General features: G+C 42.7%; 1 protein-coding gene across 4 annotated transcripts; it reads right to left on the reverse strand.

Annotated features, from left to right (window-relative positions):
- On the reverse strand, positions 1 to 27,879 carry sec24c (SEC24 homolog C, COPII coat complex component). 4 transcript variants are annotated; one of them, XM_054767157.1, is made up of 25 exons: positions 27,710 to 27,879; positions 26,556 to 26,734; positions 25,825 to 25,905; positions 23,250 to 23,376; positions 21,362 to 21,516; positions 20,551 to 21,279; positions 18,511 to 18,653; positions 18,048 to 18,116; positions 17,612 to 17,720; positions 17,400 to 17,527; positions 17,171 to 17,309; positions 16,988 to 17,103; positions 16,061 to 16,185; positions 15,766 to 15,957; positions 14,741 to 14,834; positions 14,533 to 14,649; positions 14,279 to 14,449; positions 14,108 to 14,204; positions 13,895 to 14,040; positions 11,701 to 11,839; positions 7,791 to 7,909; positions 7,530 to 7,709; positions 7,263 to 7,448; positions 1,141 to 1,230; positions 1 to 1,025 (listed from the first exon to the last, which is right to left on the reverse strand). In XM_054767157.1, exons 2-25 carry the CDS (start codon positions 26,713 to 26,715, stop codon positions 885 to 887), a joined length of 3,753 nt encoding a protein of 1,250 aa, XP_054623132.1. In that variant the 5' UTR covers positions 26,716 to 26,734; positions 27,710 to 27,879; the 3' UTR covers positions 1 to 884. The 4 variants fall into 4 exon arrangements, with proteins under 4 accessions (XP_054623132.1, XP_054623134.1, XP_054623133.1 ...); XM_054767159.1 differs by lacking the exon at positions 25,825 to 25,905; XM_054767158.1 differs by lacking the exon at positions 18,048 to 18,116.
- Between the last annotated feature and the right edge of the window lie 61 nt (positions 27,880 to 27,940).

The following is a 27,940-nucleotide window of genomic DNA, read 5'->3' on the forward strand; positions in this document are numbered from 1 at the left end:
TTATTAGTAAAAGCTGTGATTTGTTTTATTTATATTTCATCAGCTCTCTTAACTTAAAAGGGTTATTCATTCTGTACACAGTACTCGTATATAGTTTATGTATATATCTATATGTATATATAAACAGAGGGCTCAGCTCATTCATTCACTGATCGTTTTGTTTGTGCTGCTTATTTATGACCTATCAACGGATCCACCCAGCAAGGGACACTTCATTAGGTACACCTGTGAGGGAAGGGCCTTTCCTACATTTTGGCAAAAAAAAAAAACAACCTAAAAAAATGAGCATAACTATGATTTCTGCTAAAGCCACCTGCGCTGATGACGCTCCTTGTGTCGGTGTACCTAATGTTGTGGTCATATTTGCTCTGGGCATTTGCTGTTGCTGCCAGGCAAGGAAAACAGTAGCTGAAATGTAAATTTTTAAAAAGAAAATCACACACATGTACACACACCATCAAGGGGGTGCTAAGGCAATGATTAAAGAAGGGGGGGGTGTTACAGCATTTACTTGATTCCATTCATATCTTGCTAGCAGATAGACATCCTTTAACTCTTAAGAGGATTCTATTAAAAAAAAAAAGTCTTTTCAGTGCTAGTAAATACAGTCAGTTGCATAACACATCATTCTTTTTGTGTGTGTTTGTTTTTATATACATCATCTCTCTCCCTTCTCCCACTACAGTAGATTTGAGGCAGAGTAAAGCTCTATTAACATCAGATGATCTCTCTCTCTCTCTCTCTCACACACACACACACACACACACACACACAGCAGGAAATGTGACAGCTCTAGATCTCAGCTGACAACGAGGAGAGCTTTAAAGTTTATTAGGTTAAAAAATAAGGAGAGAGGAAGAGGAGGAAGGCGGGACTTTGTTGACCTAGCTGAGGAGCTGGCGGATCTCCTTGTGCATGTGACACAGGAAGTCCACGTAGGATGCGCCCCCGCTGGCGCTCTTGTCCTCCACCAGGAAGTGCCTGAAAATGAGCTCCGAGCGGTCCTCCTGCTTTACCACCATTAACTGTGGGGGCACGACGTCGCGCGCAAACACACACACACGTATGTACAGTTATTATATTCATGTAGAACACAAAAAACATGATACACAAATAATTCTGACATAAGCACACATTTACCTTCATGTATCGTGACCGCTGTGCTCTGAAGGAGTCCACAATCTCTCTGAGTCTTTGTGAAAAGGGGTTGTCCAGCACCGGCAGACTTGTCTGTAAATTCGCATAAATATAAAACTAGCAATACAACACAGCACTACTTTATCGCATTGAATTGCTTCCAGACCCGACCGCGTGTCATTACGCTTTTTAACATTATTAGAGCCCTCAAGACATGAAATAACACCCCGATAGTCACCTTTACACTTATATTACCCAATATCGTATACATAATAGAAAATATGACGTCTTAGACATAAATAAGATTTAACATCAGACCCACATGTTAGCGCACACATTACATATAATGTCTTCTGAATGCCCTACATATTTGTATTTTCATCCATTTAGACATTTATATGCTTCAAAATGGTTAACTTTGGTCCAGAATACTTACAATTTGCTTAAATTTGCATTTTTGTTTTTACTAACAATCGGCTGCATTCAACCACAAAACAGCGATCACTTATTAATACATTTTTGAAAAAACACAATAAGAGTGAGGGCGCAATTTAGCAAGGGGTGACTGTACACACATAACTGCATATCATGCAGGGGCCGTCCATTACAAGTCACAAAGGTCCGGTCAGGTAACAGCTGTGGCTGTAGGCAACCTCCTGAAGTAATTTTTCTTTCCAACTTCACAACATGGCAGTAGCTGCATTTGAAGTATCATGAGTGGTCAATCCAGCAGCTTTATCGACCTTGGCATTACCGATATAAATGCCGGCTGAGCAGTTTGCACCTTACCACCGTTACAAAAATGGTTCTATTGCGTAATATATTTGTTAATAAATGACCATGACCAAAAAGAGTTACTTCCCCTTCACTTTCTCATGCACTCCAAAACATTGTTAAAGTTGAGAAATTAAGTTTCTACACAGTTGTTCCTCGTTACCTCACGGTTCGAACTTCACGCCCTCGCTCTATCGCGGTTATTCAAAAATAAATTCATAAATGATGGCTGTTTTGTGATTGAATATGGTCTATTAGAAAAAAATATATCCAAATTTCAGCAAATTGTACATATTCATGGCCTAAATTAAGCATTTTCAAGCATAAGAATGGCTGAATGAACAAAAATACAAATATAAGGACTCAAAAAAATGTGATATGAATTGTAAAACAGTATCTGTAACTTCTTGTGTCCCCCTTTGAGAAGCAGGGCCTGGGAAGTGACGTGGGCCACGTCAAGTTAGCCAGAGTTGAGCGTTAGCTGACTGCTAGCAGCAGTATATCAGTGTAGAGCAATGAGTCTAGAGAACTGTAGTGCCAACTCAGCCTGCGCTTCCATATTATGCCCTGTGCGGGTTTGGCCGCCATCATTGTGAGCAGAATTCAGAAACATTGCATTGAAAACATGTCCTAGGCACACTGCTCCGCCATTAATTGCGCCAATAGAGAGTCCAAAAGACCAGATTTGTCATTTTTCAAGTTGCCCTAAAACAAAGACAGGTATGTATAACACAATATAGCTTTAAGCTAATGTTTCTCTGGGTGATCAGTTGAATTAATGACAAGTCAGTGATGATGTTTTAATTATAGTCTATCAAATGTATTAACAATGCCATTAATTAAATAAATGTTGCATTGTGTAAATACTTTCAGTTAAAATATCCAAATATAAGTAATTTTTAATCAAATTTCTGTTGTTCCTTATGGACTAGGGGTGGGGGAAATAATCTACAGTGAGTACGGAAAACATTCAGACCCCTTGAAATTTTTCACTCTGTCATTGCAGCCATAAAAAAAGTTCATTTTATTTATCATTAATGTACACTCAGCACCCCATCTTGACAGAAAAAAAGCAGAAATTTAGAAATGTTTGCAAATTTATTTAAAAAGAAAAACTATAATATCTCATGGTCATAAGTATTCAGAACCTTTGCAGCGACATTCATATTTAACTCACATGCTGTCCATTTCTTCTGATCCTCCTTGAGATGGTTCTGCTCCTTTATTGGAGTCCAATAAAGTGTTTAATTAAACTGATTGGACTTGATTAGGAAAGGCACACACCTGTCTATATAAGATCTTACAGCTCACAGTGCATGTCAGAACAAATGAGAATCATGAGGTCGAAGGAACTGCCCAAGGAGCTCAGAGACAGAACTGTGGCAAGGCACAGATCTGGCCAAAATTACAAAAGAATTTCTGCAGCACTCAAGGTTCCTAAGAGCACAGTGGCCTCCATAATCCTCAAATGGAAGAAGTTTGGGACGACCACAACTGAGTTTGGGACGTCCAGACAAACTGAGCAATCGTGGGAGAAGAGCCTTGGTGAGAGAGGTAAAGAAAAACCCAAAGATCACTGTGGCTGAGCTCCATGGATGCAGTAGGGAGATGGGAGTAAGTTCCACAAAGTCACTATCACTGCAGCCCTCCACCAGTCGGGGCTTTATGGCAGAGTGATCCGACGGAAGCCTCTCCTCAGTGCAAGACATATTAAAGCCCGCATAGAGTTTTCCAAAAAACACATGAAGGACTCCCAGACTCTGAGAAATAAGATTCTCTGGTCTGTTGAGACCAAGATTGAACTTTTTGGTGTTAATTCTAAGCGGTATGTGTGGAGAAAACCAGGCACTGCACATCACCTGCCCAATACAATCCTTACAGTGAAACATCGTGGTGGGACCATCATGTTGTGGGGTGTTTTTCAGCTGCAGGGACAGGATGACTGGTTGCAATTGAAGGAAAGATGAATGCGGCCAAGTACAGAGATATCCTGGAGGAAAACCTCTTCCAGAGTGCTCAGGACCTCAGACTGGGCCGAAGGTTCACCTTTCAACCGGAAAATGACCCTAAGCACACAGCTAAAATAACAAAGGAGTGGCTTCAGAACAACTCTGCGATCTAGGGGTCCCCAGTCCATATTCTGCACAGATGTTCCTGTACACTATACCGGCTACTTGATTATGGCATTCCATGTATTCTTTTCCTACCAGTATCTTACACACTGCTATTAGGTGCTGGACTGTTTCAGGGGCCTCTTTGCACAGCCTGCACCTGGGATCCTGCATGGTGTGGTACATCTGGGCCTCTATTGGTGCTCAAAGCCTGCTCCTGTGCTGCCATGATTAGCGCCTCTGTGCTGTCCTTCAGTCCAGCCCTCTCTAGCCATTGGTAGGACTTGTTCATATCCGCCACTTCAGCTATCTGTCAGAGGTACATCCCATGCAGGCGTTTTTCCTCCCATGATGGTTCCTCCAACTCCTTTTCTAGTTTCCACTGCCTGAGACATTCACTAAGTGCTTCATCTCTTGGGGCCATCTTCCTGATGTATTCATGGAGCTTGGATGTTTCGTCTTGGATAGTGGTCCTGAGGCTCACTAATCCTCGGCCTCCCTCTTTGCGCTTAGCGTATAGCCTCTGGATACTGGATTTGGGGTGGAACCCTCCGTGCATGGTGAGCAGCTTCTGTGTTTTAACATCTGTGGTCTGAACTTCCTCCTTTGGCCAGCTTATTATCCCAGCAGGGTATCTGATCACTGGCAGGGCATAGCTGTTTAGTTGCCCGCGTCTTGTTCTTGCCATTGAGCTGACTTCTCAGGACTTGCCTTACACGTTGCAGATACTTGACCGCTGTTCCTTGTGGCCTCTTCATGGTTACCTTTTGCCTGTGGTATTCCAAGGCACTTGTAGCTCTCCTCAACATCTACTATTCTGCCCTCTGGGAGTGCAACGCCCTCTGTATGGACTACCTTCCCTCTCTTTGTCCCCACTGTAGATCCTGCTGGTGTGGATCAGTGAGTCAATGTCTTGCTCGCTCTTCGCGTACAGCTTGATGTCATCCATGTAAAGGAGGTGACTGACAGTGGCCCCATTCTTAAGTCGGTATTCATAGCCAGTCTGAGGGGGATCAGTCCTATGCAGAGCAGTAACGGGGACAGAGCATCTCCTTGGTATATGCCAATTTGGCATTTGCGCAATTGGCTCAAAGTTGGCCTCAAGGATGGTCTGCCACAGCCTCATTGAGTTTGCAACGAAGGCTCTTAGAGTGGTGTTGACCTTGTACAGCTTCAGGCATTCCAGGATCCATGTATGCAGATTTGAGTCATAAGCTTTCTGGTAATCAATACAGGCAGTGCACAGGTTTGTCTGTCTGGTTTTGCAGTCTCAGGCGACAGTTCTGTCAACCAGTAGTTGGTGTTTGGCTCCTCTGGTGTTTTTACCAATGCCTTTCTGTGTTTCTGTCATATATTGATCCATGTGCCCACTTATCTTAGATGCTATGATGCCCGACAGGATCTTCCATGTTGTCGAGAGACAGGTTATCGGCCGATATTTGGATGGGACTTGTCCCTTCTGGGTGGGTCCCATCCCTCAGCAGTTGGTTCATTTGTGCTGCTAGGCGCTCATGGAGTGACGTTAGCTTCTTTAACCAGTAAGTGTGAATCATGTCTGGACCAGGTGCTGTCCAATTCTTCATACAATTCTTCATACCTGAGATTCTTTGTTGGATGTCTGCCACTGTGATGGTTACTGGACCTTGGTCAGGGAGGGTGCTGTGGTCTGCTCTTAGATCTTTTAACCACTGTGCTTCACTGTTATGTGATACTTCCCTCTTCCATATGCCTTTCCAGTATGTTTCCAGTCTCCAGTCTTGGTGGGTTAGTTCTTGTGGTATTACCCTGCCACTCAGAGTACACTTTAGCTGGGTTAGTGGAGAACAGCTGATTTATATTTCTCTTGTGTATCTCCTCAGTCTTGCAGCCAAGGCTTGGAGTCTTTGTTTATCTGTTTCCAGAGCCTCAGGTATGGGCATCTGACTGACTGTACCCTTTTCTAGTTGCACCTTTCTGGATTTCTGACAATTTGCCCACTTCCATCCGTGTTGCCTTGATTTTGGCTCCCAACCTTCTCCGCTATGGTGCCTCCTTCTTGACCTTCATGTTATCGCTATGCTTGCCAAGCATCTCCAGGATCACTGTTGCTGTACTGTAAATCAGCTCATTAGTTTCAGTGATTGTCGCAGTAGGGATCGTTCTTTTGCTGCATTCAAATCAGCTAGGAGACTTTCTGGTGGTACTTCACTCACTTTCGTCAGTGTCGGGGTTGACAGGCTTTTATCTTAGCCATGCTCTTATCTCTCAGGTCAGTTATTCTCTCATTCAGCTCGTCTGTCAGTGGGGCTTGGTACCCAATCTCTGGGGGGGGTGTTAATGTGTTAATGTTAACTTCCCCTTCTGACCTATCGTCCTGGCCCCCCCTTGGTCGCGGGGGCATGCTGGAGCCTATCCCACCTGACTCTATATCTATATATCTATATATATATGTGTGTGTGTGTGTGTGTGTGTGTGTGTGTGTGTGTGTGTGTGTGTCAGGATTCACAGTGTATATATTCACTGTGTTCAGTAAATAACATTTAGCCGTTTTATGAAAGTGTACGCACAGCGTATAACTTATTATATAACTATTTTATGCTCAGCTTAGAGATAGTGTACACTATTGTTCGCCGAGCCCCGCCAACTTGTCTTGCTCACCATCATGGCGGACTTTCAGCTCATTTGCGGCCGAGTTGAATATCCTGATGTTAACGCACTTACTTACACTTGTTGGTGTAGAGAGTGGCTGACAGCAGTTCTTGTGTGAATGTTTACTGCATATGTGTTCTCTGCTTGTTAATAAAGCAATGAAGTGCATCTTGAGTCTCTCTTAACAAAGCGGCAATAGAGTAATATTCTACACTGGTCTCTAGGTGTCAGTAACTTTACATTGATGACACAATAGCCGCCACAGGAAATACGCTGTCATGTGTTTTTATGTATGTCTAAAATGGCTTATTTTCTATGATGTCTACTATATTGGGTAATACAAGTGTAAGGTGACTGTACAGGTCATGTGTACAAGGCTCTAATTACGGTAAAAAATTTTTTAAAAAAGTATTTAGAAGGTAATAAACAGGATTTCTAAGCTCTAACTACAAAAATATTCTATTTATTAATATCGAATCCTTCTTCGTGGAAATTCACGTCGCGGTCGGTTCTGGAACCACTTAACCGCAATAAATGAGGGACAACTGTATACATAATTTTCTACATTTATGAAATATCAGTCCAAAAGGGAAGAAAATTGGCTGAGCTCACCATGGTGGAGTTGATCTGGCTGAAGCTGGACGTTCCAAAAATGTTTAGCAACAGCTCTTGTTGAGCGTTGGCTCCCACCCACAGGAAGAGATGGAGGCCCGTCTCCAGCAGGTAAACGCCGCCTTTGGACAGCCTCTCTTCAGAGTCCCTCACCGCCATCGGCAACGACCCGCTCTCCAGCTTCATCTGGAATATATCCACATGCTAGTTATTTGTCTTTTTTTCTGTTTCAATCCAATAAAAGTGACTATGGGACTGGGGACGGACCAGCGGCAGCAGTCGAGGGTAGAAGAAGACGTGGGTCTCGGCCACATCCATGCAGCTGATGAGCTGCCGGAGGTACGCTCGGTCATCCAGCGACACGTCAGCGCCAGGCAGCAGCACGTCGCTCTTCAGCACGCAGTTCAAGTAGACTGGCAGAAGCTTCATGCACTCAGGGAGGATCAACTGAAGTTAAAAAATGTAAGTGGAATGTCAGAAGATCTGAAAATCCCTGAGTGAGGCTTAGATGATGGGGTTTTTCGCTACCTGACCAACTGATGAGGGATTTGCACAGTTCTTGCGGTAGCAGCCCAGGATCTGAGCACATTGATTGACCAGAGTGTCCCTCACTGCCTTGGTAGAGTTGTTCAGGATGCCACGGTAAGCTGACAAAATAAACGCTCAGTTTGGAAAAAGATGGGGGGGAAAAAACCTATGGTAAAATAAATACATATACACACACACACACACACATATATATATATATATATATATATATACACACACACACATATATATATATATATATATATATATACACACACACACACACACATATATATACATATATATATATACACACACACACACACACACACACACACACACACACACACATACATACACACACACATACACACACACATACATACATACATATATATATACACATACATATATATACACGTACATATATATACACACATACATATATATACACATATATACATACACATACAGTATGTGTGTATTTTTTAGCAGTATATATATATACACATATATACACATACATATATACAGACCCTTTCCAAAAAATTAGAATATCATGGAAAAGTTGTTTAATTTCCATAATTCCATTCAAAAAGTTATTCAGGGCCCACAATTTAAACGATTTCAAGTATTTATTTGTTTATTTTTACATAATTTGGGCTTCCAGCTTATTATAAACCCACGAAAACAGGAATTTAAAAAAATTTAATACTGTGAAGAAATCAGCCAAAATTTTGCAGGGCATGAATGTTTTAAACTGAGTGTCACACACTAATCATCTACTAAACTCAAATCACCTGCACAGGCTTCCCCAGGTGTCATTAAATTGCTTCAGTTTGGTTCAATTGTCTCTGTTGGGTTCAATATGGGGAAGACTGCAGACATGACAACTGGCCAGAAGACCATCATTGATACCCTCCATAGGACGGGTAAGCCACAAAAGTTCATAGCTAAGGAGGCTGGTTGTTCAGAGTGCTGTGTCCCTCATTTTCCTCTTATTGATTCTCAATGGGGTTTAGGTCCGGTGAGTTGGCTGGCCAGTCAAGCACTGTGATGGCATGGGCATCAAACCAGGTTTTGGTGCTTCTGGCGGTATGGGCAGGGGCCAGGTCCTGCTGGAAGATGAAATCTGCATCTCCATACAGATCCTCAGCAGGAAGGAATCATGAAGTCCTCAAACATTCTGGTAGACTGTTGCAGTGACCTTGGATTTAAGAAAGCAGAGTTTACCAACACCTGCACCGGACATTGCACCCCAAATCATGACGGACTGTGGATATTTCACACTGGACCTCAGGCAGCTTGGGTTCTGTTCCTCACCCGTCTTCCTCCAAACCCTTGGACCTTGATTCCCAAATGAAAGACACACTTTACTTTCATCGGAAAAGAGGACCTTGGACCACTGGCCAACAGTCCAGTCCTTCTTCTCCTTGGCCCAGTGGAGACGCTTCCTACGTTGGCTCAGATTCAGAAGTGGCTTGACCCGAGGAACCCGACAGTTGTAGCCCATCTCCCGGATGCGTCTGAATGTGGTGGTTTTTGAAGCTGTGACTCCCGCCTCATTTCACTCTTTCTGGATCTCTGCCAGATTCTTGAATCTTCCCTGTTTGATAATCCACTGAAGCCCACGGTCATCTCTTTTGCTGGTGCATCTTCTCCTGCATTTTGCCCTTCCTCTAGACTTTCCATTGATATGCTTGGACACAGCACTCTGAACAACCAGCCTCCTTAGCTATGAACTTTTGTGGCTTACCCGTCCTATGGAGGGTATCAATGATGGTCTTCTGGCCAGTTGTCATGTCTGCAGTCTTCCCCATATTGAACCCAACTGAGACAATTGAACCAAACTGAAGCAATTTAATGACACCTGGGGAAGCCTGTGCAGGTGATTTGAGTTTAGTAGATGATTAGTGTGTGACACTCACTTTAAAACATTCATGCCCTGCAAAATTTGGGCTGATTTCTTCACAGTATTCTAATTTTTTGAATTCCTGTTTTCGTGGGTTTAATGAGCTGGAAGCCCAAATTATGTAAAAATAAACAAATAAATACTTGAAATAGTTTAAATTGTGGCCCTGAATCTATAATCTATGAAAGTTTAACTTTTTGAATGGAATTATGGAAATTAAACAACTTTTCTATGACATTTTAATTTTTTGGAAAGGGTCTGTATATATATACACATATATCTATATACACACACATATATATATATACATATATATACACACACACACATATATATATATATACATATATATATATACATATACATACATACATACATATATACACATATACATATATATATATACACATATATACATACATACATATATACACACACATATATATATATATACACACACACACATACACATATATATATATATATATACATACATACATATATATACACATATACATATATATATACATACATACATATATGTGTGTATATACACATATATATGTATATATATATATGTATATATGTGTGTGTGTATATATATATGTGTGTGTGTGTATATATATATATACAGTATACATACACATATATACACATATATACATATACATATACACATATATATACATATACATATATACATACTGTATATATATACACATATATATGTGTATACACACACATATATATATACACATATATAAGTTTAACTTTTTGAATGGAATTATGGAAATTAAACAACTTTTCCATGACATTCTAATTTTTTGGAAAGGGTCTGTATATATATACACACACACACACACACATATATACACACACACACACATACATATATACACACACACACACACACATATACACACACACACACACACACACACACACACACACACACACACACACACACACACACACACACACATATATATATATATATATATATATATATACACAAACACACATACATATATATATATACACACACACACTGACCTGATCAAAATCTTATCAGTTTAAAAATGGCTAGAATTTTTTTCAAAATGATTTTTGTCTCACTCCCCTTTCTTGCTTTTGCATATTGTAGCTCTACTTAAAACCTCATTAAGATCCAAATGTGCAAAATGCAAATTCTAGCAATTTTTCAACTGGTCTTAAGATTTTGATCAGGAGTGTGTGTGTGTGTGATATATATATATATATATATATATATATATATATATATATATATATATATATATATATATATATATATATAAAATGTCTTAATAAATAATGGCTGTTTTGTGGTTGACTACGGTATAGTTTACTCAAAAAATAGGCATATTTAAGCATATTGTACAGATTTTTTTGCCCAAATTAAGCATTTTCAAGCATAAGAATGGCTAAAAGAATTAAAATACAAATATAGGCCAAATACAAGTATTGAAATTGTGAATGTAGAATTCTACATTGGTCATTAGGTGTCAGTAATTGTTCAGCGGGCTTTTCTTGCAGGTTTAAATTATCTCTGAATACGCACAACAATAATAACATAATTATCATAACAACAACACTGGTTGCTGTTGTGGCCGTACCCCACAACAAGCTAAAATTAAACCCTGAACCCCCAACTTCACTTTCTGTCCGCCACCGATTCTGCTCCCCTACAAGGTAAACTGTCTTTACATGGCTTCTTTTCCTTTGATGTAAAGATGATTATAGGGGTCTTATTTCATGTCTAGTGGGCTCTAATGTTAAAAAACATATTTACAATGTCAACAATAAAGCCATGTCGGTCTCAAAAGGTTGTTTATTTCTGTGTGAACAACTATTTTTAGATGCATTGATATTATCATTGTACTTATGTGCTGATTGGTTGGCAGAAGTCACATGGTTCTACTGCGCTGTAATAAAAAGGCATGTGGCATCCACTTAATTTGAAGCTGCGTTGGTCCTCACCATATTTGGAGAGAAAGTTGATGATGGTGTCTGTCTCACAGTTGCGGTAGACATCGGCCAGCTGGGAGCAGCAGTTGACCGCCATGTTGTGGATGCGCAGGCGCCTTTGTCCACCGCAGCTGGTGTAGAGGACGGCGCACTGCGGGAGAGGTAAGCAAATGAGCTTAGACCAAATTACATACATCCAATAATAAAAAAAATCCTTAAAAAAAAAAAACAGCTTACAGTTTAATGCTAAAGCCCTGGTCTCAACCCGCTGTACTTGCAAGTGCATGCTGTCTACTTTCAAAAACGTTGGCAAAATTTGGGGATCCATACGTGATGAGTATCGCCTCAGTACGGATCTTGGAGCATGCAGACACACAGCATCGCTTTTAGGGAACAAGGAACTTTCGCTTCCCACGGTCACTTGCTCTACGGATGCAACACTTAGCACATGTGTGCGGCGCACGTGACAACTGCGTCGTCCATGCTTACTCGGCACTTCCCCAGACTCATGGAGACCGTACAGAGTCAGCACCTGCTCTGCATTTACAACGCACGTGCACACCGATTTCTGCAGTGTATATAAAAGCCAAGCTGATGGACGAGTGCCAACATTTAGTCTCCAAGATGCCGAAGACACAGAAGGGTGAGCTGCATCTGCGGCTCAAAAGGCAGCGGCTATGGCCAAAGAGGCCCAACAGAAACGGGCCACGGAGGATGAGAGGGCCAGAGAGGAAGAGGAGAGGAGGAGCGAAGAAGAGTCAGATGGTGACGCCATAGAGTCTGATCATGAGGAGGGTGCTGTTGGTGGATCGGAGAGGGGTGTTACATGAAGAAGGGGGTGTGACAAAGGAGAAGGACAACGGCCCGTTCTCAGGGAAAAAGGAGGAGTGCCTGGTTGAGTTCTTCTCAGTCAACCTGGCCTTCTTGGATAAGTCACACCCAAACTACGGAACCAGCAACAGAAGCATAAACTCCTATACCAACTGGCCAAGGAACTCCACACAACCAGTACCCTCATTTTCCATGTGTTGTGCCATATAATGTGCCATATCTCAGAAATAACCAAGATAGAGACATTAGCATTAATGGACTGATAGAATGTATTCGTGAAATGAAACAACATTTTTAAGTAAATACAAAGAAAAAAAAAAGCTTTGTTACGGCAGAAACGAAGACACACACCTTGGGCCTTTGGTGATTCAAAGGGTCACTCGGAACAGGAGCTCGAGGTCCAATCAGATGTATCCGACATAGTCCTCACTCGATTCGCGCTCTAGTTCTTGCAACATTTCGTACTGCCTGAAAAGCCTCTTGAAGCTGCTCTTGCAGCATCTGAACCTGGAATCTCTGCGGTGAAATGGGCACCACCTTGAGGCAGCAGCAGCAGGGACTTCTGGAGAAGCGCGGAAGGCCGTCCTATATCGGCCGGAATAACTCACATCCATCGCACTTGCAAGCACAATAATATCCGAGTGAGTAAGGACACCGTACGTCAGCAGCATGTGTAACTACGGCCTCCGTATGGTAACGTGGCAAGTGCACGAAGATCATATGTTGCAAGCACGTTGTAAGCGCATACAACTCACTTACCATGTGCGCAACGTACGATGCACGCAACCGCTCACGGCCAGGCGTGTCGTGTGGGCCACGTACTCACACCTTGCGCAACCATGCAAGTGACGTGCGCTGCTGTACTCCCTCCCTACATACGGACTAAAAACACGCACAGTGGGTTGGGACCTGGGCTTAATAGGGGTATGGACTTGAGTCACGCAACTTGGGCTAGAATCAGACTCGAGTCACAATTTTGATGACTTTGGACAATATCACCAAAGACTTGCAACTCGACTTGGACTTGCCTCAGAGTTTAGTCTGTTGACTTATGAAAATACTTGCATTTTATTTGGGCGACACTAAACAGTGCTTATACTCGTGTATGACTTCAAACTTGACCTGTCTTGACTTGAACTGGACTAGCATGTCTTTACTTGAGACTTGAGATTAAAGACTTGAGACTTACAAAACACTGAACTAGTCCCACCTCTGCTAATAGTATCAGGTAGGGGTATTCTACGAGGGCCACATTTACAAAAATTAAAGGATGTGGGGGACCAATTTGATATTTTTAACTCTTCTGTAAATTATATATATGTTATGTCATAATTGCGTTATTAGTAGGAACATGAGACGTCTTTCTTGCACTCACCTGGACGAGCGCCCCGGTCTCCTCGCTAAGCTTGTCGTCGTGTTTGAACTCCACTGTGACCGCCTTGTCGCAGTCCAGTCCTGCCAGCTCCACGTCAGTGGTGTTGCTCATGAAGAACGAGCCAAAGAAGTCTGTGGCTCGAATACCTTAAAGTATAGAGTTGCAGCAAGATTCCTCTGGCAAACTCGGTCTTCTTTTGATGTGGAGACTCACCTGTGCTGGTTCGAACTCTCATGACGGCGTCAAAGCCAACAGGCTTTTGAACATCTCGTCTGAGGTCGTTCAGAAATCTCTCCTGGTCCGACTGAGCCTGGAATCACAAAACAAAACGCATTCAGGTTTGAAAGATAGGTTTCAGGATGAATGACAAGAAGCTTATCCCACCTCGAAGTAGGTGTACTTATAGACTGAGCCTCCAGTGGAGATGGGAACCACACTTAACGTGGCCACGTCCACGTACTGGTTGGGGAAGAGGAAGAGGTCCACGCAGCAGCCTTGAGCCACGCACTGCTTAGCCAGCATGTTGTAGGAAGTTGCTTGCGGCTGAAACAGAGACTGAATAGGACAAGAAATATCAGTTCACCAAGCAAGCAAGGTTCTACATAGAACACATCCACAAGTTCATTTTTGTGATGTACCTTTTCCTTATCAGTGCCAATGAGCTTCTTGTCGTCCCTGTTCTTGAGTTTACCAGGAGCCTCAGCAATGGGCAACGAAGTGTGGAAAACAAACAGCTTCCCTGCACAGTCTGCAGCCTGAGGAACACAATACACTAGTACACACTCAAAGGACAGAACCTAAAGATCCATCCTTTCTCAAAGGTGCAGTACTTCCTGCATAGTTTACCTTGAGCGCCTCCAGCCCGGCCTGTATAACAGGTCCAAAGACTGTCTCGGTCTCTCTGGTGTCTGCAAACATCTCCGGGATGTGGTCCAGCAAACTGGAGAACATTAAAGTGCATGTTTGACCAAACTAGCCCTTTTAGTTGCTTGAAACGGGATGTTACTTAGGGCCCCATAAAATGTGTGTTATTTTTTTCCCCAATTCTGTTTAAAAATTTTTGAATTACGTTTTTTAACTTTTGCACTTCCACCGAGTGTGTGCTTTCTGGGTAAGTGAATAAAATACATTTATTGATGCAATACATCAATGAACAATTTTGCACAGTAAAGTAATTCAGAAATTGGTGTATCTTGGCCAACTTTTTATTTATTTATTTTAAATGGGAGGTCAGCCTGTGTGTAATGCCTGTGCTTGTTGTGAAGGAGGACGTCGTCACCAATGCAATTCCAATCACTTTATTAATGTAATTTTTGTTTGCACAATTAGAAAGGATGTTGCGCACAGTGCTCTTATTCTCAAGGCCAGAAGTGTGTTGTGTGTTGAGGATGTCTCGACTGTTAAGTGAAACGAGCTGGGTGCCTCTTTCACTCAAAACTTGCACAACCACAGGGGCTATGCAGGAATGCTCGCCTACATTAACAAGCCGTAAAACACAACACGGTCTAAACGCACTCATACAGCCTGAGTCGCATGCACACACCAAACTAGCTTCTACACTAAGCTAACCCCGCTTACTTCCAGTCAAGCTCCATAAGAGCATTTTTTAACTAACTTTCACCTCTCTTTTAGGTGGCAGAGGGGTGGGTTAGTGTTTGTGAAGAGATTCAGCCACAATTGAGTGATTTGCTGGGGAAATACTTCCCCACACAAACATTCCTTCTCCTAACAATGACAGCATTTCATTCACATTATGTCAATTTCTGCGAGGTTCCGTGTCTAACAGAAATTCATGTATTTATTGGCCAATTCCGCAATTTTGTTAACGCAGAAATCATATGCCCTTAGTTACTGTGTGTGGGTCTGCCGACCTTTCGATAACCAGGCGGCTCTCATTGACGTTAACCAGGAAGCCATCCAGCAGAGGCACGAACATGTCCGACACGTCCGACACCACCAGCATCTGCGGCTGCGCCAGGCTGGACTTGACGTTGTAGAAATGCAGGACCTTGTTGTAGGTGACAAAGCCCACCCGTACCACTGAGTCCGCGTCTGGGTTCTCTCTGTGAACGACAAGGGCATCTCCTAACCTTCCAAAACTACTTTTTCCTTCACCTGTGTTACATATACAGCACATTTTCCTGTTTCTTCCTCGGGCTTGGGTACCTGGGCAGGTGGTCCAGGAGAGTCTTAAGTTCTTGGCAGACAATGCTGACCATGCCGCTCTTGACGGCGTTGTAGGACACGTCAATAACGAAGATGTAGGCTGGAGGCTGAGGAAGCTTGTTGTTCTATGAAAGAAAGCTCCATAAGTCAAATATGAAGTACAGTCGTCCATCGCTACATTGCAGCTTGAATATCCCTTACGCTATTGTGGTTTTTCAAAAATTTATTTTTTTGGTTGACTATGGCCTATTACTAGTAAAAGAAAATATGCATATTTAAACAAATTGTATGTATTTATGGCTGAAAATTAGGCATTTTCAAAAATAAAAATAGCTAAATGAATTAAAATACAAATACAGCATAAGTCAGTAAGACCACCATTCAATTCGTGAATGTAGTATTCTACTCGGTTCAGTGGGTGTCAGTAATTGTTCAGTGAGACAAGCACCGGATGTGATTGCCAGAACAACAGGCTTTTCTTGCAGGTTTAAATTATCTCACAACAGGCACAATAACAATGACATAATATTAACAATCATAATAATAACACAAACTACTGTGGCCATTGCCCTCAACAACCTAAAACTCAACTCTGAACCCCCGATGTCAGTTTCTGCTCCCCTACATGGTAAACTGTCTTAAACATCTTATTTTCTCACATTATGTCTACTATATTGGGTTATATGAATGTAAAAGTAACTACAGGGTGGTTATTTCATGTGTAGATGGCTCTAATAATGATCAAAAAAGGGAATTTAGAAGATAGTAAACATGTTTTCTATGTCATACCTATGAAAATATTCCGTTTACAAAGAAAGAATCTTACTTTGCGGAAATTATCACGGTTGGGTCTTGAACCGAATGACCGCGATAAACGAGGATTTACTGAATTTCAAAGTCCAGCTTAAGAAAGACACTGGGCCTTACTTTACAGTAGTCGACTGTGGCCTGGAACTCATAGCTGCCCAGCGAGAGCTCCGGTCGGTCATAGAAGTCTACTCTCTTCCCAGTATGGTCAAGATGCTGGAAATAATGCAGAGGAACTGCACACATAAAAGAATATTAATACAGCACACTAATAAAACACATATTATTCACTCATTAACTTACCTTCTGTGACACAGGAGCAAAATCCACACTGGAAGCGACGCCCCCCTTCAATGAACTGCATGTATGGACACATGTAGGCTTTGCAGCGGTTGCAACGGACGGGACCACCTTCTCCGTGGTCTACTAGGTATGGGGGTGTCTGATGGTAAAAATAACCCACATAAAGTTTGTTTTATTACTATTATCTTGCAGCAAAACCTAAAAATGACAGAGGAGGAGCAGAGCTCACCTCATCTGGCGGCAGCGTGGCGAGTGGCTTGATGACGGCCGCCAGGGGGACCTGAGACTGCTTAGCCATGTCTGCCGTGCACGGCATGTTGTAGGCCGTACAGCGGATGAACCTGGGGCTGGCATTCCCTGCATGCAAAACAATATTGTGGATAAGGTGACAATGCCGCCGCCTCCCCCAACTGAGAACCCACCAGATTTCTAAAAACTCACCTTGGTCTTTGACTTGAAAGTTGGTGGTGACCAGCGGTGGGGCTTGTCCCCTAACCCCTGTGGTGAAAGGCTCTGTGCTCTTGGCCTTGTCATCTTCTATGACTTGGATCTACAAGAGTAACAAAAATACCATCATTTTCATACATGTTTGCAGTATGATAGCTACACACAGCCTTTTAGCAAACACACAAACAGTGACAAAATGAGTCCTCCAGGCATGCAGACTAACATGCAATGAATAGAGTGTGGGTGCGGCGGAGGAGAAGTCTGATAATTGCAATGACTGACAGAGCTAAAAAAAAAACAGGATGGGAGGCCTCCATATGTCCAAGAAGAGTGATGGGGGCAAGGTCAAGTGGTGGGTTTGTGGTTGTGTGTTGAAAAGCCAGCACAGACAAGAGCATGGGAACAAAAGGGGACACATGGGGAAACTTACGGGGCTGGGAATAGCGTCTGGATCTATTCTATGTCTTGACTTCTGCACAGCCGGCATGTCAGATGCTTGCTTTACATTCAAAAGTTTTGTCCGGCAACGATGTGCAAAACAAGACAAAAATAATCAACACCAGAGAGAAAGAAGTTGAGAGAGGAGCAGTGTGTGGCAAGAGAAAACCTCAGCCAGGCGTCACCGAGTCGCAGGAAGAATGGTTATTCAGTCATTGTCAGTCGTATTCATTATTGTGAGTACATATTGTCAATCATGCTCATTATAGAAAGTAATACAATAGCATATAGTTTGACACATGCTAAGCATCACATGACTCAGTTTTCTATTGTAACTATCCAACATTGCTTAATAGGTTAGCGTCTGCATCATCAAAGTGACTTAATGGCCCAACAGTACAATTAAACAATGCTAAGTAACACATATGTATTATCCAATGTAGTGTCTTTCTTACCGGGCTAGGAATGCTGTCCGGGTCCAGTCTTTTCTGTCCGGGGGGGGCTGGGGCCGGTGCTGGTGCAGGAGCGCCATAGTTTGGCTGGCCAGGATAGGGGCTCGGGTAGCCAGGCTGAGGGCCTCTCACCTGCCCAAATGCACCTGCGGGGAGTTAAACTTCAGATACAGCATATACCAATAAGGGGTTATTCTGCAAAGCGAGTTTAGTGGGTTAGTGAGCTGTGTTGAGTGGAAAGCTGGACTTGCCTGTTCAGCGAAGGTAGCTCTCTTTAAAAGCAGCTGTATCACCATGGTAACTTTGGCTAAACTCATAGCCTGGTCAGGACCGGGTTATGTCTAGGCTTTCAGCTTAAAATCGGCTATGAAAGTGCCACTGTTTCACCGTTTAGCTAATTCGGAGATGAGGGAAAGGCTTCTTGAGACGTCATCTGTACTTCTGTGAAGAAGGTGTCGGACGTTTCGCTCCTCATCCGAAGAGCTTTGTCAGCGAACTGACGTTCAGTCAGCGAACTGACGTTCAGTTCAGTTCTCCTCATCTTCGGATGAGGAGCAAAACGTCCGACACCTTCTTCACAGAAGTACAGATGACGTCTCAAGAAGCCTTTCCCTCGTTGGACAACTCCTGTACGACTGAGAGCCTACACAGACGTAATTCGGAGACGGTGTCACCATTTATATAGAACCTACGTAGCCCCCGAGGGGACATGGAGAAAAAAAAAAAGAGCATTCCCTGATATTATCCATTTATAGTGAGATAGATTTTCAGATGAGGGAATATGCTAGATATGCTCACACGAACACACGAATAACCGTCAACACTGCAATCTCGTGGTCACACCGAGGTACAACAGAAGACATTTCAAAGATGAGTTCTTCAAATTTATTTTTATTTTTTGAACGGATACGTGTAAAAATGTCAAAGTGGTGCAATGTTGACCATTGACAAATGAAAAGACTAGTAGGGTATAGTCAGTATAATAAGTCATTACATGCTCAGCATTATTCTGTCGGCGGTCTTCTTATTCTATTGGCGATGACAGTGTTGCTTTTAGTAGTTATAATCTTTTGGGAACTCCTCATAACGCTCCATAATAATTACTTACTCATTTTTGTAAAATACACCAGCCGAGATGGCTACATGTTTGACCGAAAGTAGAATAATGAAATCAAACGGCCCTTATTATGTGAACGTGCACTTAGCACAAAGCCGAAAACCGGACTTGACAAAGTTAGTTGAGAAACAGAGCTGCAGTACTGTTTAATTCTGTTTGGGAACTTGGGTTGTGTTGAGCTGCGTCTTGAGCACCAAGCCTGGGTTGGTTGAACCACTTTCGCAGAATGCTCCCTAAATTACCATGTCTTAATAACAACACACTGTGTCTCTAACACGTGGCATCTGTATAGCTGGAGTTTTTAAACATACTTTGGATTTTTTTATTTGTAGAAATAGTATCTAAAAATATATACTATTTCTACAAAAATATTTTTACACAACATACAACATTGTATATTAAATATTACATATTACAGTGATAGTCAACTGGTTTGTCTGCGGGACCCACCATCACCCCTCAAAGACAAGAGGTAACCCAAACTGCGGGAATTTGATATTATATTTTTTTTATATTATATAATTTTTTATCTCTTATATTTGAAGGGACTGTTTTCAACACAAAGTGAGCTGTAGCGCTGAGACACTGTCTCTTTATGGTGTGCTCTTCTCCAGCAGATATCTGACTGTGTGTCAGACAGACGACATGTTAAGTCTCCACTTGATGTCCTTCCTCTCCCACTCAAGCTTGATAGTCAGCCCCAAACATTGCATGCGAATAGCGCAGACGTCCGGTCCATTCAGGGACATGACTTTTTTTTTTTTGGCAAAAATGGCTCCACGACCCATCAGTTGAGAACCACTGATATATAATATTGTGTACTACTTTCATAAACACTAAAGCGCATTAAAAACACCCACACAAAAATTACATCTAATTGATGTCAGGTACCCTCTGCAGTTGATTAAATATAATAATATATTCACCATTCTGTTGGGGTGGGTACACTCCCGGCATACCAGGCTGAAGTGTGGGGTGCTGCTGCTGCTGCTGCTGCATGGGTCCAGGAGGGCCTGGTAGGCCCTGTGGTCCTGGAGGCAAGTGGTTGCTCTGATGCATAGATGTGGGTGGCATCTGTGGTCTGGTGGGAAAAGGACCTGAGGGGAAGGGTGGCGGCTGAGAGGGACCGGGCTGCTGCTGAGGCGGCATAGGGCCTGGGTACTGGCCAGAGGGTGATGACGTTGGAGGAGGGCCAGGCAGAGGATATGACCCAGGTTGAGAGGAGGGAGGGGGCACTCTTGGAGGGAAGGAGCCCTGGCCGGGGGTGAAGGAGGGCTGGCTGACAGGTGGAGGGGCTGAGGAGAACACAGGCTGAGAGGGGGGAAATGGCTGCTGAGGCTGCGATACTGATGGAGAGGGAGCTTGAGTTGGCAGAGGAGCAGAATAGGAGGAAAGAGGAAACGGCTGTTGAGTGGATGGGGAAGGCAGCGCAGGGGAGGCAAACTGCTGTTGAGAGGTAGGAGGGAGGGAAGAATTAAACGGCTGCTGTGAGGGAGGAGGGCCTCCATAGTATTGCAGAGGAGCAGCAGGCACACTGGGCTGGGGTGGCTGCTCAGTTGGAGGGGATGACGTGGGGGGCGGCGCTTGCGTGTAGGAGGAGGGAGGAGGGGCTGAGAAGGAAGTGCTGACAGGCGGCTGGGCGCTTTGTGGTGGTGCTGAGGAGAAAGTAATGTGTCAATCATCATCACATTATTATTATCATTATTATAAATATCTGCATCTGTAATCATAGCCAACCATATCCAGGCGCGGTAGCGCTGGGAGAACCAGAGGAAATCTGCAACCCGCTCATCTGATTGGTGACGTGCTGCATTGTGGGTGGGGGCCCGTAGTGTTGGGGGAAGGAGGTGGGCGGCCCTGACAGGCTGTAGGACTGAGATACCGCAGCAGGCCTGGAAACAAAATGAAACATTTGTTTGGTCACCAAGGAAGGGGGTTTTTACATGAAAGTGGCTCAACCAACCCAGGCTTTGTGCTCAAGATGCAGCACAGCAAAACCTAAGTTCCCGAAACAGAATTAAAAAGTACTTCAACGGTGGTTGTCAACTAACTTTGTCAAGTCCAGTTTTCGGCTTTGTGCTAAGTGCACGTTCACATACTAGGGGCCGTTTGACGTCATATTACTCTACTTTCGGTCAAACATGTAGCCATCCCAGCTGGTGTATTTGACAAAAATGAGCAAGTAATTATTATGGAGCGTTATGAGGAGTTCCCAAAAGATTATAACTGCTAAAAGCAACACTGTTGCCGCCAATAGAGAGAGCGGACCGCTGACAGAATAATGCTGAGCACGTAATGCGCAAGTTGACACTGATTTATTATACTAACTATACCCTACTAGTCTTTTAATTTATCAACGCTCAACATTGCACCACTTTGACATTTTAACACATCCATTTAAAAAAATAAATAAATTCTTTGAAACGTCTTTTGTATCTCATTGTGACCACTAGATGTCGGTGTTGACGTGAGTATTCACGCAAGGACTGCTGTGACATTTACATCTGCTGAAGTTGGCCCAATTATTAATATTTCACGTTGCATTTTATTCCTGGTGCTCGTGTGAGCATATGTAGCGTATTTCCTCAGCTGAAAATCTATCTCGCTTATAGATGGATAATATCGCCAGGAAATGCTCTTTTTTTTCCTTTTCTTTTTTCCTCTATGTCCCCTCAGGGGCTGCGAAGGTTCCAAATAAATGGTGAAGCCATCTCCGAATTAGCTAAACGGTGAAACAGTGGCACTTTCATAGGCAACTTTAAGCCCGAAAGCCTAGACATAACCTGGTCCTGACCAGGTTGTGAGTTTAGCCTAAGTTAGCATGGCATTACAGCTGCTTTAACACTCGAACTCCCAAAGCAGTCATTTTGACTGTTTTCAAAATTTGCAATGTCATAACTTGGTTAAAAAAAAACCTATGTACCCATAGGACCCTGACTTTTCCTAAATGTGTGTATATTTTATTCTAACATTGTTTTATCATTAAAATTTCAAAACACAAAAGAGTTCTGAGTACTACTACCTCAAATGACCATAGCAGTCAAATTGACTGCCTGATTTTTACAGGGGGTGTCATATTTCACTATTTGCTACATTTTTCCCGCCCTTCCTCCTGCTCTATTGGCTGTTTGTTTTTTATGCTCTCTGATGCTAAAACCTAGCTGTAGCGTCACTCTAAACCCAAGAGAGACAAAAATGACAAGTAGAAAGAAGGTGATAGCTATGGAGGCTTTAGCCTTGCTTCAGAGAAAATGGTTGCAGTTCGAGTTTGCATGTGTAATTGCAGAGAAGTTATGTTGTGTCAATTCAATCAAACACTCAATCACTATAGTTTTCATTTAGTGTCCTGATGTGTTTTTTACCTATTCCACCAATTTATTTTTAGATCTTTTTAATGATAATCCAAATTATATACAAAGAGTCAAAATGACTGCTATGGTCATTCTAGTAGTTGCAGAATTCTGGTAGACCGAGTGTTAAAAGAGAGCTACTGAGAGCTACCTTCGATGAACAGGCAAGTCTGCCTTTCCACTCAACACAGCTCGCTAACCCACTGAACTCGCTTTGCATAAAACCCCCCTAGTATCTTAATGACCGCACAAACAAGAGAGAACAGAATGTTTACCTGGGGGGCACTTGCGTCAAAGGCGGGGGTCCATTCTGCATGGCCCCCTGATGGTGACCATACTGGTTGTACGCTTGAGTAGCGGATACTGGCGGGGAGCTGGAAGTGGGTGGAGCCCTGCCATGACCTAAAAATATAGGGAAAAATCTAGTCATACACAACTTATACATCAGCCATTAAGGGGGAAAAAAATCCAAACCTACATGGCCTTGTGTGGAAAAAGTGATTGCCCCCAACCTAATAACTGGTTGGGCCACCCCTAGCAGCAAGAATGGCAGTCAAGCGTTTGTGATAACTTGCAATGAGTCTCTTACAGCGCTGTGGAGGAATTTTGGCCCACTCGTCTTTGCAAAATTGTTCTTCAGCCACATTGGAGGAACTGCCTTTTTAAAGGTCATGACCATAGCATCGCAATATGATTCAGGTTAGGACTTTGACTAGGCTACTTCAAAGTCTTCATTTTGTTTTTCTTCAGCCATTCAGAGGTAGACTTGCTGGTGTGTTTTGGATCATTGTCCTGCTGCAGAACCCAAGTTCGTTTCAGCTTGAGGTTACGAACAAATGGCCATGCATTCTCCTTCAGGATTTTTTGGTAGACAGCAAGTCTTCCAGATCCTGAACCAGCAAAACAGCCCCAAACCATCACATCACATCTCATCAGACCAATGAGTATTTTCCCCAAACAGTCTTGGGGATCATCAAGATGTTTCCTCACAAAACTGAGATGAGCATTACTGTTAACTGAGGCAAGTGAGGCCTGCAGTTCTTTGGTTGTTGTTGTTGTGGAGTCTTTTTTGGCCTCTTGGATGAGTTGCCGTTGCGCTCCTGGGGTAATTTTGGTTGGCCAAGTTAATGTTTCATATTGCAGTTTATTCATGATGCTCGGCTCAAAAAGTGAGCAAATGTAGCATATTCTCTCGGCTGAAAATCTGTATCTCGTATAGAGAATTTAATCAAGGAATGCTAGCGAATCAGTTTGATCTCTAAGTAGCCACTCCTCTCGTAGTGCTGCCCGAATTGTTCTTGCTCCCACAAGATTCAAGAGATTCAAGAGAGTTTTATTGTCATGTGCATAGTAAAACAGCAGTTATACTATGCAATGAAAATCTTATTCTGTTCATTCTCCCAAGAAAAGAAAGAAAACACAAGAAAGAATAAGAACATAAGAAACATAAATACCAATAAATTAAGCAACAACCACAGAAGAGACATTAATACAGATAAATAATAATACAAATAAATAAATAAATAAATAAATAAAGTGCTATGAGTGTGTGCGTGTGTTGCGTGCGGTGTGTGCGAGTGCTTCGTTGAGGAGCCTGATGGCCTGTGGGTAAAAGCTGTTTGCTTTTACCCACGTCCACCGGGTTCTCAATAAATGGTGACACCATCTCCGAATGACTTACACAGTGAAACAGCGGAGCATGTCCGGAACACCTCAGCAGAGAAGCGTCCGGGAGGCATCCGGACTAGATTCCCCAGCCACCTCAACTGGCTCCTCTCGATGTGAAACAGCAGCAGCTATACTCTGAGCCCCTCTCTTAGGGTGAGTTCAGCCATCCTAAGGAGGACTCATTTCCGCCACTTGTATCTGTGATCTCGTTCTTTCGGTCACGACACAAAGCTCATGACCATAGGTGAGGGTAGGAACATATACTGACCGGTAAACTGAGAGCTTCGCCTTTTGGCTCAGCTCTCTATTCACCACGACACCGATTCGCCTGTCGACCTCACGTTCTAACCTTCCCTCACTCGTGAACAAGACCCCGAGATACTTGAACTCCTCCACCTGGGGTAGGATCTCATTCCCAACCCGTAGGCTGCTGTCCACCCTTTTCCGACTAAGAACCATGGCCTCGGATTTGGAGGTGCTGATTCTCATCCCAGAAGCTTCACTCAGATGCAAACTGTCCCAGTAAACGCTATAGGTCACAGGCAGAGACAAGATCCCAAGGCCCCCAAACTGGACTCCCTCGATGCCTTGGCTGCACCTAGAAATTCTGTCCATGAAATTATGAACAGAATCGGTGACAAAGGGCAGCTCTTGGCAGTCACATAAAACACAAATAGCTCACCTTGCCGTTTTCTTTGTTAAAGAAGCTTTAATAATGCTGCAAGTTGGATACACCTGCGCTATCATAACCCTCGACTCTGAATTGATACTGTTTTAAATACAGGACAGATTTCTTTAAGAAAAATATTTAAATTGTTACTTTATTTTGTTAATTGTGTCTGTCTGAACTACAAAATATATTATTGAACAATTAATTTCCCATGTATTCATATTTCTCCAAAAGCAGTTTAACAACTTTGCCATTACATTAGCAGTTTTGCAACGTTCTCGGTTCATGTTCTGCTGGTTGTTGAAAAAAGTTAAAGTTAAAAAAAATAAAGGTCATAGAAATTGTTATTTCTCATAATTTAAAACGAATTCTAGATGCAGAAGCAAAATGACAGCGGCGATAGTCCGCCCACCAATGCAGCCCACCACCACAGCTTCAAAAAATCCTAGGGGAAACCCGGCAGACTATGTGGAGTCTGAAATTTGTGAGAATGAAAGAAAGGTGGGTGTTACCTAAATCAAGAGGAGAGGAGAGCTCAGAGACTGGGTTGGCTGCCGTAGCCTTAGAGGGAAAGGTGGTGAAAGATGAATAACCTGAAATACAAGAGAGGAAAAGTAGGAATCAGAAGGACGATGTGGCATCCCAGATTTAGATTAGCATGCGCAGGTTCAGAGACAAAAAGGTTTTCAGTGCAAATAGGATGTTCAAGAGTATCAGGACCACACTGAAAAAAAGAGAGTACAACAAAAAAAGGTTACAAATTTTATGAGAATAAAGTTGTATTTTTTTAAATTGCAATAACAGTCGTAATTTTAACAAATTAATGTCAGAATTCCAACTGTTTTTTCCCCATAACATTATTATTTTTTGCCTTGTAACATTACATCTGTTTTTTTATTACTAAATTAAGATCCTTTTCCAGGAAAAAAATACAACTCTCTCTCATTATACCATGGCATTTTTCCCCACCACAATTACAATATAAACATTTTTTTCTTCCTAAAATTACAACTTTTTCTTGTGACATTTCAACGTGTAGTCTGCCTATCGCCCACAGTGAGCTGGGATAGGCTCCACCTTTCCCACGATCCTGAGCAAGATAAGCGATTACAAAAAGTATGGCATAGTGGCATGCCATTATAATTATTATAAAATATGACATTACATATAGCAAAAAAACTTTATTATCGTAGTCTTGATACTAAATAATAAAACATCTATCCAGGTGTCTGCACTACTTTACCTTGTGGTGGAGCTCCAGGCTGATAGGCCGACATGGGGCCATTATAAGGTGCGTAGGGTGCAGGGTAGCCCCCATCCAGATGGGTAAAGGTGGGCTGCCCATAGCTGGACTGAGGCTGGCCGTAGGGAGAGGCCATTGGAGTGTGCTGGTTTACATTCATCTTTATTTCATCCCTAAATCTGAACAACATAGGACATCATCAGCACCAGATTTCATTACAAAACTATTAGAGCGGTCTAGAGAAGAAAGACTATTGAGATTGTTGGCACAGTGTTGCAGCTACCTTTATTAAGCATAAAGATGTTAACACGTACGAGTACAAGTACAAGTTCACTGGCCACATCTTTGTTTGCTTTGACTTATTTGACCACACCCCCTTCAACTTGTTTCAAACTAGTCAGACATTTCTAGACAAAGTCGGTAGCCAATATATTTTCAAGGTGGCAATAAGTTATACATCTTATATCCACTATATATCTGACTTTCTTTCAACAAATGTGTGATCGAGGCTAACTTATGACAAGATTTATGCGTATCATCTGACAGACAAACACGGGATAAACGAGCAGGGTTTTAAATAATTCAACAGTTAAGGTGCTACAACGAGAAACACAATCGCCGTGTTGCTGTTTAGTGTGTCGGGCCTACTCAGTGATACACATCTGCGTTGCGGGTTGTGATGACACAACAATATCGACATTAACCTGACACCAGACTAAAAGTGAAATATGTGGCCGATAAAGTAAAACAAATCGTCAACAAAATGCAACGCAAAAAAGCTCTCAGTGCTAGTTAGCAGTGTGCTGAGCGACAACAGCTTCAATGCCGCATTAAGGCTAGCTAACTCGACAGCTAACATTAGCGTAGATAACGTGCCAACGACAACAAATAACACTGACAAGCAGGGTACAAGGTGCAACGCAACACTGTCGACTCGGCAAAAGTCTCAACTGCGGGAGTGCTAACTTGTGCTAGCCGACCAAGTTGTCCATGGTGACAGCAGCGGCGTTTGAATCAACTGTGACCGGAGCTAGCACGTTAGCATAGAAGCTAAAGCTATTCTGGCATTAGCTAGCTAGCAAGCAGCGGCTAACATACTCTGACAAGCCGGACGCGGATGTCACACGCTGCCTCTATATTAAATGCAAACCCACCTCCAAAGTGTTGTGAATGGTAAGGCGTCACTTGGCTCTTCGTAAATTGTAAACTCGGCAAGCGACGGGGTCAGAAAATCGATGTCGTCTAGGGGTGTTTCTCCCTAATCCCTTCTTGGAATAAGAATCCGACATTCAGCGGAACTGCTGCAGCGGTATGCCACGTCCACTTCCGGCCAATGGCACACAGACTTCCGCCTTCCTCTGTTGACTAATACGTTTACGCGTCGT

This window comes from Dunckerocampus dactyliophorus, chromosome 2, assembly GCF_027744805.1.
Source record: "Dunckerocampus dactyliophorus isolate RoL2022-P2 chromosome 2, RoL_Ddac_1.1, whole genome shotgun sequence".
Lineage (NCBI taxonomy): Eukaryota > Metazoa > Chordata > Actinopteri > Syngnathiformes > Syngnathidae > Dunckerocampus > Dunckerocampus dactyliophorus.

Excerpts from the sequence above, each read along its gene's own strand:
- sec24c (XM_054767157.1), bottom strand. The coding sequence starts at position 26,715 with ATGAATGTAAACCAGCACACTCCAATGGCCTCTCCCTACGGCCAGCCT. Across the intron at positions 21,517-23,249 it reads TTGACGCAAGTGCCCCCCAG|GCCTGCTGCGGTATCTCAGT; the intron begins GTAAACATTCTG and ends TTTTGTTTCCAG. Across the intron at positions 18,117-18,510 it reads CGGACAGCATTCCTAGCCCG|CAAGCATCTGACATGCCGGC; the intron begins GTAAGAAAGACA and ends TTGAATGTAAAG.